Raw genomic sequence first — 19,037 nt, 5'->3', positions numbered from 1 at the left:
AATATATCTGACTCAATTTTGGTGTATCTTATACAATCTTAATTTATTTTTATTTCTTATCAATTTTAAAATTCTCCCCTATCTTTTCCCTTCGTTTCTTCCCTCTGTTTTAATTTTTTTTTTTTTTAATTGTAATCTTCTTCCACACTTCCCTTTTGTTCTTCCTTCCCACCTTAGTATGTCTGTCCTTGTATTGTCTTTACCCATTATTTATTTTTGATTTTAATTGTATATCGCTTTGAAATATATTGTAAAGCGTTTTATCAAATTTTAAATAAACTATAAACTATACTTTCAATGTCAATGGAATGGCCTTCAAAGAGCCAAGCATTTTTTCATGTTGAACCTGCTGTGCCTTCTGAGTTCTGGACTGCATTTGGGACAAAGAGAAGTCCAAGGTACCCTATGCACTAATTGTGTGCGTTTGTGATCAAAATGACCCAATTACATTGGGAACAGCTCTTGAAGCCATAGGGAGATCTTCCTAGATATTGCAAAAAGAATGATGGTCAAATTAAATTCTTCAGTGGTGAGCTGAAAAGGGGGTAAGCGGAAACGAGGCCTAGCACAACAAAAAAATAAAGGAAACTTAAAAGTACTGCAAAAACTTGAAAAAATAAGACCGGGAGGGAAACTCTGAAAACAAACCTGAAAGAAAGCAAAATTAAAAGTAAATCAGGCATGGTTGAGGTCCCAGTTTTGTTGAGTTCTTGTTGGCTTGGGGGAGGGGTGGGAGAAGAGATATTTTTCAAAAGTTGGTCAGATTATCCTGTATGCCATCAATTTAGTTTCTAAGTGGACCTGATCAATGTGTTGCTCTGGTGTGTTCAATCAATAAAGATTTTTTTTTTAAACAGTAAATCAGGCAGCAAACCCGAAGGAAAGGCATCACTTCACTCATGAGCAGGAGAAACCCGAGAAACCCGTCTTGTCTGTTCCATGGACAAAGTAAGACAAAAGGACCACTTCTCATGCGTCAGGCCGGAAGGTACCAATGTATGAATGAAATGGCATAGCTAGCACTGTGCTGGGATCTATCAGATGATATCACCCAGCTGTGAGAATAGGAGGCCTGCTTGTTCTCAGAGAATAACCTTATTCATCAATGAACATACAAGTCCAGCTCACAATGTTTCATCTTCCCTAATATTATTACATTAAATGTGCAATAAAGTTCTGCCATTTAAAGACTGCCTACCTCACATAACTAATCAGCTTGCCCACCCTCTATCAAATAGATTTTTCCCCAAACTCCACCAACCAGATCAAAGTTGCCATAAAGTTGCATTAAATGGCGCACCCCCTTTAGTGGGATATGTAAGAGTGGCATCTGAAACAGATGTTTGGCATAGTGAAGGTTTATCACCTGGAATCAATGACCAATCTCAGGTGAATAGCAAAAGTGCCAGTGATTAAAGTGCTCTGTGCGTTTTAAGTATGGAACTGATAACCCAGCACATCACTACAAAACATACAAGAGTGGCACCTGAAATAGAGGTAGGCTGGAGCTTATGATCCCTAGATTCAATGATGAATTCCATATAAAGCGCCACCGATTAAAGTGCTCTTCTATGCTTAACTTTTACTGTTTCTGTCTTACTCTACAGCATTATAATGATCTAGCATTATAAACATCACAGCCCTTTCTATACTTTTCAGACTGTCATGTATATGGAAGAGTTCTGGGTTATACTCCTGAGCTTGGCTTCTACTGCATGGAATGCTCTGGAGGCAGTGTTCACACATCCAAAGGAAGATTGCAATGCAGCCCTTATTCAACGGGTACAGCTACAACCAAGATTTACAGTGCACATACACCAGATTCCACAAGGAAAACAGTGTTTAGCCTCTGGCCAAGGACTATTGTTATAATGGCTAAGCTAGACAGTGGTGGAAGGAGGAAAGGCTCATAATGTAATAGGATGAATAAAAGCCAATTCTCATTGAACTGAAAGCCCAAGGGAGCATGAAGAATCTAGCACATCAAAAATGTCAACTGATATTAAAGAAACCTATTGGAACAAGGTAAGTGTCAATAAAATTCTTGTTGCATACATTTTTCATCTAATACTAATAACAAAAAGAAATATAGAAAAAAACATACACAAGAGGGTCTGATGGTTAAACATTTTCTGAACCATTTGATCTTTCGATCCATTATACACCACTGCTGAAACCAGACTAACATTACTCCTCTATGTATGGACACAGGTATCATAAGCCTCATTTAACTTTGATTCAGAGATTTCCAAAAAAGATATGTATAATGGATAACTGTATATTTATATTTTTATACTTGAATTGTAATTTTTAACAAAATAATAAATTGACTGTATACTGCTACAAGCTATAAGTTCTTTATATAGTTCATCTGAACTCGTATCACTAAATATTAACTAACACAAAATCAAATCCTTTGCTGCCAGAAAATTCTTACCAATTCAAGACAAAGACGGTGGCCATAAGCAGCAGAATAATGAACTGCATTGTAACCTTGTTTGTCCCGGATCCCAGGATTTGCATCATTTCTTAGTAAGTATTCCAAGCACCTAAGTGAAGTTTATGAAAATGTTATTTTAATTAGGTTTTGAATTAGTACAAGAATTCCAGAACATAACTTTCAAAAAAGTTCAAAAGCTAACGTCACCTAAAACCTCCCACCTTATACCCAGATAGCAAAGATACTTACCTGTAGTAGGTGTTCTCTAAGGACAGCAGGCATATATTCTCACATGTGGGTGATGTCATCCACGAAACCCGGTATGGACACGACGAAGTGAACTGTCACTTTAAATTTTTTAGGCAATGCCCATATTATGCATGCGCTAGTGCTTTCCTACTGACATCAGCTCGTGGGACCATCGGTTCAATAGCAAAGCTAAGAAGCCAACTAGGGAAGGTGAGCAAGTTGTAAGAATATATGCCTGCTGTCTTTGGAGAATACCTGCTACAGGTATATTATCTTTGTTTCTCTGAGGACAAGCAGGCATATGGGGATCATGATTCTGAATGAGAATAATGGATAGCCTGACAAAATTCAAAAGGGCTGGAAGGAAAGTTGAACTCAGGAATTAAAAATCAACAGTGCTGCATCCACAATTTTGACAGGAATACCCTGTTTTGCCACAAAGCGTCTTCAGGAGAACAGGTCCTAATGAAACAGCCACAGTAATTTCAAAATGCAGCTCTGTTAATTGGGCTTCCTAGATGAGTATTCTTTTTGGTAGCTCTTGTTACGACATATGGAAAGTGAACTGAAATATTTTTCATCTGAATGAACTGAAGACTACTGATGTGTATACCTGGTGTTGGTTTGAGAGCAATTATGGTGTGTTCCTAGTGGAGTTTTTTTCTGACCTATGATTAATGTGAGCTCTCTATATGTTTATATAGCAGTGTGCAGTGTTGGAGTTGCTCTGTTTTATTAAGGTCTTTTCTCCACTTGAATGGAACTTGTGTTTGGTTTGCTCCCATTTCACATTGCTGACAGTGAGCATGCTTTCTTTTCTGTTCTTGAAATATGTGAAATCCCCATAAGGGAAATGTTGCCGCCACTACCACTAGGCACTTCTTGGAGAGGAGCTGAAGCTAATTACATAAAAATAGCCTTACTGGATCAGATCAATGGTCCATCTAGCCCAGTATCCTGTATTCACGGAGGCCAATCCAAGTCACAAGTACCTGGCAAAATCCTAAATAGTAGCAGCATTCCATGCCACCAATCCAGGGCACGCAGTGGCTTCTCCCATGTCTGTCTCAACAGCAGTTTATGGACTTTTCTTCCACGAACTTGCAAAAACCTTTTTTAAAACCAGCTACATTAACTGCTCTTACCACATCCTCTGGCAATGTATATTTCTTCCTATTGGTTTTAAAAGTATTACTCTGTAACTTCATTGAGTGCCCCCTAGTCTTTATAAATTTTGATGCAGTAAAAAATTGATCCACTTGTACCCTTTCTACACCACTCAGGATTTTGTAGACTTTGATCATATCTCCCTTCAGCCATCTCTTTTCCAAGCTGAAGAGCCCTAACATCTTTAGTCTTTCTCATACGAGAGGAATTCCCTCCCCTTTATCATTTTGGTTACTCTTCTTTGAACCTTTTCTTTTTGAGATAAGGAGACTAGAACTGAATGCAATACTGAAGGTGAGGAAGCACCTTTGAGTACTACAGAGGCTTTATAACATTCTTAGTCTTGTTAACCATTCCTTTTCTAATCATTTCTAGCATCTTGTTTACTTTTTTGGCTGCTGCCAAACACTGGACAGAAGGTTTCAACGTATTGTTCACGAAGACACTCAGAACTTTTTCTTGATCGCTGACCCTCAAGGTGGACCTTAGCATCCAGTAACTATGACTTGGACTGTTCTTTCCAATGTGCATCACTTTGCATTTATTCACATTAAATTTCATTTGCCATTTGGACACTCAATCTTCCAATTTACTAAGGTCTTCCTGCAGTTTTTCAGTCTGCATGCATTTTAACAACTTTGAACGGTTTAGTGTCATCTGCGAATTTAATCACCTCACTTGTAGTTCCAATTTCCAGCTCATTTATAAATAAGTTAAATAGCACCAGTTCCAGTACAGATCCCTGTATCACACCACTATTTACCTTCCTCCACAGAGAAAAATGGCCATTTAACTCTACCCTTTGTTTTCTATCTGATTACCAATTCTTAATCCACAATTGAACACTGCCTCCTATCCCATGACTCTTTAATTTTCTCAGGAGCCTCTCATGAGGAACTTTATCAAAAGCTTTCTGTAAATCTAGATACACTATATCAACTGGTTTGCCTTTATCCACATGTTTATTCACACCTTCAAAGAAGTCAAACAAATTGGTGAGGCAAGACCTCCCCTGGTTGAACTCATGCTGACTCTGTCTCATTAAATCATGTTTGTCCACATTTTCCACAATTTTATCTTTTATAATTGTTTCCACTATTTTGCCTGGCACTGAAGTCAGGCTTATAGGTCTGCAATTCCCTGGATCTTCCCTGGAACCTTTTAAAAAAAATCAGCATAACATTGACTACCCTCCAATTTTCAAGTACTACAGACGATTTTAATGACAGGTTACAGATCACTAACAGCAGGTCAGCAATTTCATGTTGAGTTCTTTCAGTACCCTGGGATGTATAAAACTTTATATTAGAAGTGTTGAGATCCAACTCAAAAGCAAAGATACTTTCTGTGAGTAGGTAGAATGGATATGAGTGTAAGCCTCTGAGATTCAAAGAGCAAAGTCAATTGCTTTTTTCCAGTAGAGGTAGAAGGGTTCTCAGAGTGACCATGCTGAACTTCTTTATGAAGTATTTGTTGAGTCCTCAGAAGTCTAGGATCGGTCAAAGGCCTCTGGTCTTTTTGGTATCAGGAAATATTTGGAGTAGAACCCTGGCCCCTTTCCTGCAGAGAAACAGGTTCTATTGCATTTAGATGGAGAAGGGTCAAGAGTGATTAGTAAAGGAGGGTCTTCAGCAGGGAGATGATAAAAAACTTTTGGTGGGTTGTTTGGAGGATTTCTTAGCAAGTGTGGGGCGTAGCCTTGAGCGACAACTCGAAGCACTGGTCTGTTGTGATAAGAGTCCAAAGTTGGTGAAAATAAATTAATCTATCTCCAATGGGAAGATTGTGAGGAAGAGTTAGAGGAATGTTGGCAATGCTCTCTAGAAAGGAGTCAAAAGAATGACTGCTGTTTGGATTGAGACTGAGGTTATGATTTTTGGTTGTCTCTGTTGCCTTGTGCAGGGTCATTAAGAAGAAGGTTTAGAATAGGAGGAAGAAAGCTGACTGTAACAGCATTTAGTGTTATAGTAATGTGAACAGCTGCATACAGTAGAATATCTTCTGGACGATGAAGATTGAAAAGTTTGTGGTTTAAGTAAAGCTGTCATAGGGTCTGTGGTTGGTTGGTTTGTTTCAATCTTATCTGCCTCTTCAATATTTCTTCAAACAGGTCATCTCCCTTTCAAGGCAAACTGGAAAGGCATGCTTGAAATGAAGTTTCCAGATCAGAGACTCAAAGCCAAGCCAATTGGCACATTGAAATGACTACTGCAGATGTTTGAGAAGAAACATCAAATGCATCAAAAGCTGCTCTAGTCATGAACTTTCTATTAGTAAACAATTTTTTTTAGACAATTGTTGAAATTGTTTTAAATTGTCTGAGGGAAGAAATTCCTCAAATTCTGACAATTGTTTTAAAAAAGATTTGAAGTAAATGGATATGTAAATTCTGTTAAGGATCATAGCTGACTGGAAAATGTGCTTGCCAAGAAAGTCTAATGTCTAATGTTCTGGCTTCTCTGCCTGAAGGAGCAGAAATATAAGATCACGAGCTGAGTGAATGCTTGCAGGCAGATTCCATAACTAATCAATGGTGTTGGGATTAAGTCCTGTTAAATCCTGGATACATTTGAATTCTGTACATTGTGTTTCTCTTTCTAAGAGCTACTTGGACTGACAGGGTAGTCTCCCAGTTTTTATGTTTCAATAATGACTGTACAGCATAACAAGGAGAATAAACATCATGGTACACAAGTCATCTAAGATCTTAATAACAAAAATAAAGTAGATCCCTGCCCCTCCAGCTAAAGAAGATATTACAGTTTCTCAAAAAGAACAATACAGAAGATTACCCTCCATCAAAAACATTAGAACTGTCTACCCAAAAAACCCCTCCCCAACCAACAAACCTCCCAATCTACTAGTATCCCAAACCCCCAACTTCCCCCCTCCCTCTCTTCACAGCTCATTACACAATAAACTGCACCCAGTTGGGGATAAGATATTTAAATATGGTTCCCATACTTTCATAAAGGTACATGTTCTTTTACAAGATCCTTTGGCTTCCCAGCCCACCAAAGTGTGGAGGGTTGCTCGCCAGTGCCAGATATTTGGTGGGTCCAAAGCAATCCAATGCTGCAATATGCATTTCCTGGCTACTTAACACATTTTATGACACAACAATCTTTCTTCTTTATTCAGGACAACAAAAGCACCGGGCATATCATGTACCAACTGTTCCCTTGTGCCCTGAAAAGAGGCTCAAACCACCTGATGAATAAAACAGATAACATCTTTCCAAAAACCATGAATAGGTGCACACCACCAAAACTTATGTCTCCATGTCCCAGCAGCTTGACCATATATCACACACTGTTCAGCAAACTGCCCCCCACAGATGTTTCTGCGACAGGTAAGCCAGGGTACAGCACTCTATAGCAACACTCCTGCAAATTAGAACTGTGAGTCAGCTCTACCAAGCCTGACCCATCTGTCTTATAAAGCCAGTAAAAGATATACTTTCTAGAGGAGATGTACATGGCTGAGGAGGAGGATAAGGATCAGAAGGCATACTGTGGGATTCTTCTGCTGCATACTCTGGGAAGTTCTTATTTGAATGGTTGGCGATATCTGAGTCGAGAGACGTGTTGACTGTGCATCGAGGTTCAGGTCGATATTCTGAGGCAGGAGATAACTCCTCCACCAATGACAATTGCATGCATCATGTGGTTCTGTGCAGACTCCAATGCTTGATGTCAAACAGGTGTGCGAGACCTCGTTCTTGACCAGCGCGGCGATGTATCCCCAGGCTAAGCTGAGGCAGGCATGGAAGCCTTTAATGCCTATGACTACTAAGATTGCAGTAGCTCCAAAAGCTCTTGTCTAAACATAGCCTGGATCTCCTCTTGGGAGAGACTGTGTTGGTACTAGAAAAAGAGATTAGATTCTTACCTTGCTAATATTTTTTCTAGCAGACAGGTGTGTCATTCTGGACAGTAGGGTATTCTCCCCATGCTCGCAGGCTGTGCAGAAGGAATCCATTCTAGGTTTTCAATTCTTCCTCCTTCTACTGAGGGCTCTGCTGCCCCTTTCGATTTGTACCAAAGCAGGCAACAATGCTACATAGAGACACATAAGAAGGAGGGGTACAGGGAGACTCCTCAAAATACAATGCTATTAAACATTGTAATGGAACAATCCATACTTCGGAATAACCATACCAATCAGAACCATTCATGGAGTTCAAACATTCCTCAATGTGCTACAGCAATACATTATTCTTTATACCCTTGAGGGATGACAGACATCAAAATCTCAGCTTTGACTTGAACCGTCTCATTTGAGACAGTGGGCAGGCGGAAAAATAACTAACAGGGTGGGGCTCCAGAATGACACACCTATCTACTAGAAAAGATATTAGCAAGGTAAGAACCTAATCTCTTTTTCTAGTGCAATAGGTGTATCATTCTGGACAGTAGGGATGTACCAAAGCAATCTCCCCCAAATCTAGGGTGGGGCTTCTGCACCTGCTCCTAACACTGAAGATCCAAATACGATGTCCTCTCATGCTGCCACGTCCACTCTATAGAACTTGGAAAACTTATGCAGTGTGGACCAAGTCGCTGCTCTACAAATCTCCTTGGACAAAATTACCCGAGCTTCCGCCCACAAAGAAGCCACGCTTTTTGTCGAATGCACTTCTAAGGAGATCAGTGATTGCTTGCCACAGGCAATATATACTGATGAGATGGCCATGTGAATCTATCTTGAAATGGTAGCCTACCATTTCTGGTCTACCACATCCAGCCTGATTGGTGAACACAAACAGATGATCAGACAGTCAGAACTAATTAGTAACCTCTAGATACCATAATAGGACCTACATCCAGTTTTCTCAGAGTCTGATCCTTTTTCTTTGGCCCTGTGGTCTGGAATACTGGTAATCTTCCTTCTTGATTGATATGAAATGTTAAAACGAACTTCAACAAAAAGGATGGGACTGTGTGAAGGGAAATTCCTGCCTCTGATCTCAAGGAATGGCTCCCTGCATGTCAGCACCTGCAGCTCTGAGTCTCTACTCACAGACGTTATGGCCACAAAGAAAACAGTCTTAATGGTAAGGTCCATCATGGATGTCTCTTGAATAGGCTCGCAAGGAGCATGAGGCTGTGCAGAATCATATTAAGGTTCCACAACAAATGACTGCTTTACTGGTGGTCTGAGCCTTAGCACCCCTTTTAGGAATCTGGCTATGTCTGGATAAGAAGCCAGAGGAGCTTTGAGTTCTCAGGCTTTGAAACATGAGAGGCCCACCACTTGGACCCTGAGCAATGCCACTGCAAGGCCTTTGTTGAGATCTGCTTGGAGGAAAGCCAGCACCACCAAGATTGAAGCACTAAACAGATCCACCTTTTCTGTTGTGCACCAGTAATGAAAAGTCTCCTATGCCTTAGTTTAAGCGGGAACCATTGCAGGTTTCTTGGCTCTGAGAAGAACAGCAATGACTACCTCTGAGTATCCTTTGTACTCTAATACCATGTCATAAGACCAACGTGATCTTCTATGACCATTAGGCTGAACCTGCAGTCTGAAAACTTTGTCCCTCTGAAGATGCACTAGGTCTGCATACTATGGCCTGCACAGTCATCTGGAGCCACGCGGACCACTCTCCCTGGGTCATTTGCTATTTTGTGGAGTATTCATCCTAGCATGAGCCATGGAGGAAACATGTATAAGAGCTTGTTCTTTTGGCCAAGGTTGGACTAGGGTGTCAAGACCTGCGCTTCCAGTCTTTGATCTTCGACTGAAGAAATGGTCCATCTTCTTGTTCCTTGCCGTAGCCATCAGATTGAAAGCTGGACGGCCTCAGCTCAAAGCAAAGGATTGGAATACTGCTGCAGACTCGGTTGCACACTCTGAGTGCTTCTTTGGCAATTGACATATGCCACCGCTGTAGTATTATCCGAAAAGGATCTGACAGCCTAAACTAAACTAAACTAAACTAAACCTTGGGTTTATATACCGCACCATCTCCACGAATGCGGAGCTCGGCACGGTTTACAGCCTGTCCTGGAATCTTCTCCAACTTCTGTAATGTCACCCGAATGGCCCAAAGCTCCAGGCTGCTGATGGACCACGTTCTCTGGGAGGCTGACCACTTCCTCTGGACTAGGTGATCATTTCAGTTGCCTCCCCCAGATGAACAAGCTGGCATCCATTGTGAGAATCACCCATGAAGCTATTCTGAGGGGAATGCCCTGTAATAATGACTGTGGACGAAGCTACCAACTCATACTGCAGCAGGAATCCAGAGTCCACAAGTGTCATTTGAAGGGAGTCCGACTGTGGGGACTACAGAGATAGCAGTGCACTCTGGAGAAGATGCATGTGAACCTTCGCCTAAGGAACCACATATATAGTGGCTGCCATTGAGCCAAGAACTTGGAGGTAATGCTACACTGATGGAACTGGCTTGGCCATTATGTTGAAAATCTGAGTGCAAACATCTATCTGCTTGCCTCTAGGAGATAGACCCAGCCTTCTGCTGTGTTGACTAGAACTTCCAGATATTCCAGCAATTAGGACAGAACCAGTTGGCTCTTTTGAAAATTTAAAATCCAGCCCAGGCTCTGTAAGACCTAGACCACTTGATCACTGCCTGTTCTCCTTCTGAGAATGATGGACCTCTGATCAGCTAATTATTCAGGAATGGATATGCGCCGCTACCAATACCATCACCCTTGATGAACGTGCCAGGTGCTGTTGCCATACCAAAAGGGAGTGCCAAGAACTGATAATTCTCTTCAACACATGGAATCTCAGGAATCTTCGCTGCTCCTGAAATATGGGAATATGCAGGTAGGCTTCTGTCAAGTAAAGGGAAGCAAGAAATTCACCCAGAGCTCCTGCTATGATGACTGACCGCATTGTTTCCATGTGAAAGTGTGGAACCTTCACAGCCCCGTTGACGTGTGAGATCTAGGTTAGGTCTCCAATCTTCTAAGCCTTTCTTGGGCACTATGAAGTATATGCAGTATCTGCCCGAGCCCAATTCTTCTAGTGGCACTGGCTCTATGGCCTGAATTTATACAAGTCTCTATACTGTTGCTAAGTCTCTACATGCCTTTTCTGGGCACTCCATTTGGCAATCCACAAACCAGTCTGTTAAGGGATGGGCTAACTTTAGCTTGAACCTGCTCAAATGATCTCTAGCACATAGCGGTCTGATGAGATCTGTGCCCAGAACTCCGCATACAATGAAAGCCTTGGGACTTGGGTGTGGTTGTATGTGGTGATCTTAAAGTGGCCAGACAGGTTGAAAAGGTGATGGTGAAAGCTAGAAGGATGCTAGGGTGCATAGGGAGGGGTATGGCCATTAGGAAAAAGAAGGTATTGATGTCCCTGTATAAGATTCTGGTGAGACCTCATTTAGTATACTGTGTACAATTCTAGAGGTCGCACCTTCAAAAAGATATAAAAATGATACAATCGGTCCAGAGGACGGCTACTGAAATGATGCGTGGTCTTCATCATTAGGTGCATGGGGACAGACAAAGATCTAAATCTATATATTTTGGAGGAAAGGCGGGAGAGGGGAGATATGATGGAGACGTTTAAATACCTACATGGCATAAATGCACATGAGTCGAGTCTCTTTCATTTGAAAGGAAGCTCTGGAATGAGAGGGCATAGGATGAAGTTAAGAGGTGATAGGCTCAGGAGTAATCTAAGGAAATACTTTTTTACAGAAAGGGTGATAGATGTGTGGAACAGTCTCCCGGTAGAGGTGGTGGAGACAGAGACTGTGTCTGATTTCAAGAAAGCCTGGGATAGGCACTTAGGATCTCTTAGAGAAGAGATAATGGTTACTGCAGATGGGCAGACTGAATGGGCCATTTGGCCTTTATCTACCATCATGTTTCTATCTATCCCAGATGTGGGCAACTCTAGTCCTCGAGGGCCAAAATCCAATAGGGTTTACAGGATTTCCCCAATTAATATGCATGAGATCTATTTGCATTCACTGCTTTCAATGCATATTCATTGGGGAAACCCTGAAAACCCGATTAGATTCCGGCCCTTGAGGACCAGAGTTGCCCATGTCTGATCTATCCTCAGGGGGAAGGTTTCGACCCTGGTGTCATTATGCTTACTTGAAGGTTGAATACGGAATGAGAACTGGAGGCATGACTTTTCCTAGGTCCTGTGAATCTCTGCCAAGATCCCCGATAGGATCTCTGTGATGAGGCACCTCTTGACTACTGTCAAAAGCCCTTGGAATTATAAATATAAGACTGCCCACAACCTCTAGAGGCTTACGATCTGCTGTCGGGAAAAGATTTGGGCTGGCGATCTGTCATGCTGGCTATCAGATCGTCCAGACTCTTTCCAAACATCTGTTCTTGAAAGGGAGCAGCCTTTCTGGCTGAGGGTAGCCTTAATGATGAAATCTCCCACCCATTTATTGATCCAGAGCATTCTTCATGTCAAAATGGAATAATTTGAAACTTTGCTCATGACTGATTTTGTAGACAGCATTGGCCACATTATCCACTCCTGCTAGTATAAGCTGGGAGCAAACGCTCGCCCTCTGCCAGGGTAAGCCGACCCATCTTGGTATGACAAATGCATGCCACAAACGAGGCTGCTGTAGCTGCTTTGATTCCTAACGTCAAAGCTCCGAACTGCCTTTTTAGATCCACATCCACTCTGCGAAACTGCATTTCCCTTAGTACTACATCTTCCTCACTTAGTAGGGAAGTATGCTTGGTTACCTGAATTACCAAGGAATCCACTGGAGAGAGAGCAAAAAAGGTCTCGACAACACGGGAAGCACAGCACAATGGAGGAATTGCGAAGATAAGATGTCAATAATTCAGCCATGGGTGTAAAGTTAAAAGTTCACTTTATTGGTAGTAGCACTGCGAAGACTTGACACATTTATTTATTTAAAAATGTATATGCCACATAATAACTATGCGGTTTACAAAATTATATGCATATTTAAGAAATGCTAAACATTGGTTTTGTTATGGCTTAATAGACTCCTGAAACATTGTCAGTGTTGAGTCTTTGTAGTGCTGCTACCAATAAAGTGAACTTTACACCCATGTCTGAATTATTGACATCTTATCCTCACAACTCCTCCGTTGTGCTCTGCTACCAAGGAATCCACCATAGGCTGAGCAAACATCTGTTGATACTCTTGTGCCATAGGATATAGCCTAGGCATTGTTTTGGCTACCTTTAAAGAGCCATCAGGAGCATCCCAGTGCTAAATGACTAAAATGCTCATATCAGGATGTCAGGGAAATGATGTGGGTTGTGCTCTGACTCTGCTGAGGATAACCCACCTGAGTGGAAGGAGCCTGCTGGGAGTCTAACTGTAACTCTCGCAGTGAGTCAGTAATGATCTCTAATAGTGCTAAAGGCTTGAACATCCAATGATTAGAAAGAAAGACCTGCTCTCGATTCTTGAAACTATCTTGAAACCAAGGGCTTTTGGTCCACACCCCTTTTTTATATATAATTTAATCACGCTACTAAATTCTATATGTTCAATTTGATGTTATACAGTTGAGGATGTTCAATAAGTTCATGGGAACTTTTTGACAAAAGTCACAAGTTCACCAGGGCTTGTCAAGCATAAAGCACCCTAAAGTGCATCACAGGAGTCACCCACAAACATCATACGGTACATCCTCAAGCTGAGAAATTTTTTATTAAAAGAGAATTTTGTTTTTACATTTTTAAATAAACATTAGTTAAGACGTGCAAAGATAATAAGTGCCTGAAGTGTCAAGTGCAAAATTGCATTGTTTAAGAATTCAAACACACAATCAAGTGTGAAATCACTTATTAGTGAGCCTCATGGTAGCAGAAAGTCTCAATAATCAAACATTTAAATATATCTGCTTGCTACAAGGACTTATCTCTGAGAGCGCCAGGAAGTTTGGTAGGGAAGTTTGTTGTAAGGGAGTGCCAACTGATCATCCTACAGAGCCCCGTTTCATGTCCTTCGTCAGGGGCAAACTCAGGGGCACCTCCTGCTGAATGTTTAATTGAATGCTACTCCTCTTCAACGCTATTTTCCTTTTGAACATTCAATGTACAGTGGGTTCCTCCCCTTGGTCAAGAGCCCTCACTGCATCCTGCGTACTCATTCCTGTATGCGACCCTATATCTCCCAGCAGGGAAAACTCGCTCTGAGAGAGCAAAGGTCTAGAGACTGATTCCTTCACCTTCTGAATCCCTGTCAGAAAGGTCCACAGGATCCTGGTCAGCTTCTGGCAATGCTGCTCATGTGTCCTGGGAGCCAAGCCCCCATATGTGACCCTGGCTTGCTTCTAGACTTTATATAAGTATCCTAGCTATCCAAATAAGCTCTCCACATCAAATTAATGAATTCAGGAGAAAAGCCTTTACTAGGCAGCAGTGAGTCCCTTCTCGGTAACTCCGCCTTACATCTCTTGGGTTCTGCAACTTCTACACTCTTGCGCTTAGGTATGCCGCTGTTCCAGGGCTCTGGAAGGGATTCTCTCCTGGAATACAGGCCCTCCCCAATGATTCCTCAGCTCTAGAGACCAAAGGGGAGGCTAAGCTGGATGCTTCTGCTGTGTGACAAGTGGCACAAGGGCACTCTTCAAGCGACCATCCAGCATAAATCTGGCATGAATTAGGGGTAAAAGAGCCTTAGGACTCATCCCTGTCAGCTTTGAGGCAAAACTAAATGATTTGAAGGTTAAGGAGAACTTTGGGGAAAAAAAAATCTGGAAATCCAAGATGGCTACCACAGGGGCATTTTAGCAAGAAAAAATGGCTGAAAAACAATCTAAAGTGTAACCCCCTCCCCCCCAAAAAAAAACCAAAAACAACAAAAAAAAACCTAAACCAGAAAATGTGATTTTAGAAGTGGGAGACCTATAGGAAGTGGCAGAAATCTTTATAAACAGATTTTTCAGCACCCCCCTACCTCCTGATTTTGCCCATAGGCTGTAATAGCCCTACTCACTGTAGAATGTGCTCTGATGGAGCTGCAGCCTGCCTCAGCCCTAAACAGTAGCTGGATCTGGGAGAAGCATCAGCCAATCCTCAAAGGTCAGGCTACCTGCTCCACTGAGCACCATGTGGATGCCTTAGCCTATACTCAAGCCCCTGTGATTCAGTAAGTGAGTTAAGCTACTAGGGTATGGACCCCAAGCTCTACAAAGATTTCTGCAGGCTGACCAAATAGATCCCCAAGGGATTAACCTGAAGGTTACAGACCCAAGTTTGCTTCTTCTTCATGCAGACAGTGGTTTCCCCTGAACTGGGGAGCTCTGGTACATTGATAGCCGCAAAAACAGTAAAAAAAATACTGAAAATAATACAGAAACATACACAGCAGATAAAAGACACCTTCTGGCACATGCAGCAGGAAAACTGAAGGGGCAGTAGAGCCCTGTGGAGGAGGAGGAGGAATTGAAAACCTGGAGTAGATTCATTCTGCATGGCTAGTGAGCATGGGGAGAATGCCCTACTGTCTATAATGACGCACCCATTGTACTTGAAGAGACATTAGCATGGAAGCAGTCTGCTGTACCAGTTGGTGTGGCATGGGAGACTTCGATGTTGAGGCACTTACAAGGAGAAATAATCTGGATGGAAGGAAAACTGTCATCTGTGCATATAGGAAGTCAACACCTGGGAGGATGCAGTGGCTTGCCTAGAAGGGGAAGGATGATTGTGCTTCTTAGCTTTCTTACATGCTACATCCTTCAATACTTGAGGCAATGATGAAGATGATGTAGTGGCCTGTCTCTGCAGGGAGCCCAGTGCTCTAGATGAGGTGTTGATACCAATGCTGGGTTTATAGGAGGCTGAGTGTTGGGTTCTGATTCTCCCACCATGCTCGATGTCGATGCTGACGTGATAACGAAAAGTTTTTTGAATTGAAGTTTCAGGGCTTTGAATGATCTCTTTTGCATGCAGAGACAATGTGAACAGTTAATGTCCCAATGTTCAGAAAACAGACATTGAAAATACCAATTATGTGGGTCAGAGCCAGAGATGGTCCAAGAGCATTTCTTAAAGCCGCTCTGTACAGTCTTTGACATGGAAGGGAAAAAGGCTGATGCTAAGTCAAAGGGCTCAAGGGCCTGGGGAGGTTGAGTAAAAAGTGTCCCAAAAAAGATTTATGCTCCCAGGGAGGAAAAGAGGCTCAAGGTAGCCCTAAGACCAAAAACTGAAAAGTTGACAAAATTAAAGTCAAGATAAATACTGAAACATGATAAAAACAAAGAATTATGACAAAAACTATGAACAATAAGGATGTGAGCATATTTTGCTTGTTTCTCCTCGGAGAGCCTCCTTTACCGCACCTCCCACCCTGAAGTTTAAAGGACATTAAAATACTACAGGTAGTTGAAATGAACTAACATTCTTAGTGGAATAAAGGAAACAAACATTAGTAATGGCATAAAATTCAAGCTCTGAAATCAGTATGGTTTTGTAGAGCCACTTTGGTTCAACAGAAAGCAAATACTAGGAGAAGCCAATTCATAAGGGAGGAAGATGGAATTTGTGAGGACTGTTATCTCATTTTTCTTGCGACAGGTAAATGTCCCATTTTTTGAGAACAAGCAGTACAGTGGTGCTCAAATGCGATTCCCACAGTTACAGAAAATGGAAAGAACTCAATGCCAATATGTTTTTGGTGGCAGGCAGCCATTCTTATGATTTTTTTTTTTTTTTTAATGAAAGAACCTATAAATAATGAAAGTGCCCCCCTGGCAGGATGAAGGTGGATACTGAACTGCAAAAGATTGTGTAGGACAGAGAAACCAAATTTAATATGGTGAAAGTCTTCCATCCAAAAATAATGGGATGTGAAATTTGCAGCCATGTTAACTTGCTAAGTTGTAAAACTCAAAATGTTTGAATTTCAAATTGATTTATAACTCCAGAGAAGTAAATACAATTTCCCCCATAAGGCTTCCTTCATTGCCCTGGTCTAAACAAGAATGTAGCCAACATTCAAAGCAATATTGAAATTTTACCAGGTATACCTGTCTGCTAATCTAAAATAGTTTCAAGTTCAAGTTTCAAATTTAATAAGATTTGTTATCTACGCAGTATCATATTTCAATGCTTATAACAATTTTCCAATGCATAAAAATCATATAAGTTCTAATACAAACTAATACAAAAAGGGTAAAAAGGATGGACTACAGACTTTAATTAAAAAAAATAAAAAGAAACATTTGGGGAAGAACATATAGGATGGGATCACATAAAATCCATTAGGATCTGAAGATTTTATATTTGGGAGGTTAAGCTGTTTATGTATTGAATGCATCCTTATACAGAAAGCTTTTTAAAGAGCACTTGGATTTTTCTAAGGATGGTTCATTACGTAGATACAGTGGTAAGTTGTTCCACAGCTCAGGAGCTATGACTGAGAAAATGGTAGATCTCTTGGTCCCTATTATTTTTAGAGAAGGAATAGTTAGTAAATTTTGTTGTATTGATCTGAGAGCCCTAAATGGAGAGTACGGTATCAAAAGTCGATCCAAAAATATCGGCGCGTGTGATTGTTGAATTTTAAAGGTAAGCAATATGATTTTAAAAGTTATTCTATGTGTAATTGGTAGCCAATGTGCAGCCTGTAAAAGTGGTGTAACGTGGTCATATTTTTTGATCTTGTAATAATTTTTATTGCTGTATTTTGTATTATTTGTAACCTTCTTATTTCTTTATTGGTTATGCCATAAAGTATTGCAATAATCTAACCTGGAAATGATTAATGAATGAATAAGAGTATTGAGAGCTTCAGGTTTTAGAACTTTTGATAATGATCTGATGAGACGTAATTTATAAAAGCAATTTTTAACTACTGAACTAATTTGATTATGATAAGAGAGTTCCTGGTCCAATGTTACTCCCAATATTTTTGTTGTAGTTACTATTTGGAGAGGAATGTTATTTAGAAGTATCTGAGATGAAAATTTTTTTAGAACCTTTTTCCATGGGAAAAACATTACGGAAGATTTTGATGCATTCAAGGCCAACATATTGTCCTTGAGCCATTGGCTTATTTGTTTTAACTTGTTATTAATAGATATTATCTCCTTTGGGTCTTCTGAATTTAGAGATTACAAAAGTTGGATATCGTCTGTGTACGCAAATGAAGAAAATCCAATAGACTGACTGAGGGTTAGAAGAGGTGATAAAAAGATATTAAATAAAAGCGGGGAAAGAATTGATCCTTTGTGGAATCCCAAGTTGTGAAGTTGTTAGATGTTGAGTTATTGAAAATGACCTTGGATGATCGATCTTGAAAGTATGCTTTAAACCAATTTAGTACTTGGTTGGAAATGCCAATTGAAGATAATCTTTTGATAAGTAGATGATGATCTATAGTATCAAATGCCGCAGATAAATCAAGAGAAATCAGAACAACAGATTTATGATGATCTAAGTGATACTGTATATTAGTTGTGAGCCCTATCATAGAATGTTCAGTTGAGTGATTTGATCTAAAACCTGTCTGATTGGGATGAAGGGCGTGAGTTTTTTCAATAAAGTTTATCTGAGTAAAAACAACTTTTTCTATTAATTTGGCAAGGAATGGAAAATTGGCTATGGGTCGGTAATTCGATTCAATTGCAGTTGTTTCTTTTGAGTTTTTTATGATTGGTCGGATGATAGCTTCTTTCCATTCTTTTGGTATGTGTCCTGTTATTAGACTAGATTCTATCATTCTCTGAATAAAAGGACCAAAAAAAGAGAAATGCTGTTTTAATAGAAATGGGGAAATTGCGTTAATGTCTGTACCCTTTATATTGATATTTTGTAAAAAAATTTTAAGATCTTCAAGAGTTGGAATATTAAAATTGGCACATTTGGAAATAGGTATTGTTTGTGTTTGTACTTCATTTAGGCTAGGATTAATAATTGGGTTGATGCAGTCTCTAATTTTATTTATTTTATTAACAAAATAATCAGCAAGATTTTGTGCACTAGGTCTGATTTGTAACAAAGGATCTTCAATAACTTTGGGAGCTGTAAGATTTTTTAGTATCACAAAGAGAGCAGATGAGTTTTTTGCATTGGTTATTTTCTTAGAATAATATGTTGTTTTTGCTAAATTTATTTTGTTTTTGTAGTACTGCATCTGTTCTTTATATTTGTCTAAGTTTTCTCTTGATTTAGTATGTCTCCATTTCCATTCTAGAGATCTAAGTTGTTTTTTGATAAGCAA

At 40.4% G+C, this 19,037-nt stretch overlaps 1 protein-coding gene across 4 annotated transcripts in view; it reads right to left on the bottom strand.

Annotated features, from left to right (window-relative positions):
• ANKRD28 (ankyrin repeat domain 28) overlaps positions 1 to 19,037 on the bottom strand; it is a 425,075-nt gene that overhangs the window by 142,561 nt on the left and 263,477 nt on the right. For all 4 annotated transcript variants that reach the window (XM_033930721.1, XM_033930723.1, XM_033930720.1 and 1 more), the window contains one exon: positions 2,438 to 2,549. In XM_033930721.1, coding sequence (XP_033786612.1) covers positions 2,438 to 2,549 — 112 coding nt within the window. The remainder of the gene's footprint in view (positions 1 to 2,437; positions 2,550 to 19,037) is intronic.

The sequence above is a fragment of the Geotrypetes seraphini genome, chromosome 2 (genome assembly GCF_902459505.1).
Source record: "Geotrypetes seraphini chromosome 2, aGeoSer1.1, whole genome shotgun sequence".
Lineage (NCBI taxonomy): Eukaryota > Metazoa > Chordata > Amphibia > Gymnophiona > Dermophiidae > Geotrypetes > Geotrypetes seraphini.
The sequence above is the reverse complement of the archived record's forward strand: the minus strand, read 5'-3'. Positions and strand labels throughout refer to the sequence as shown.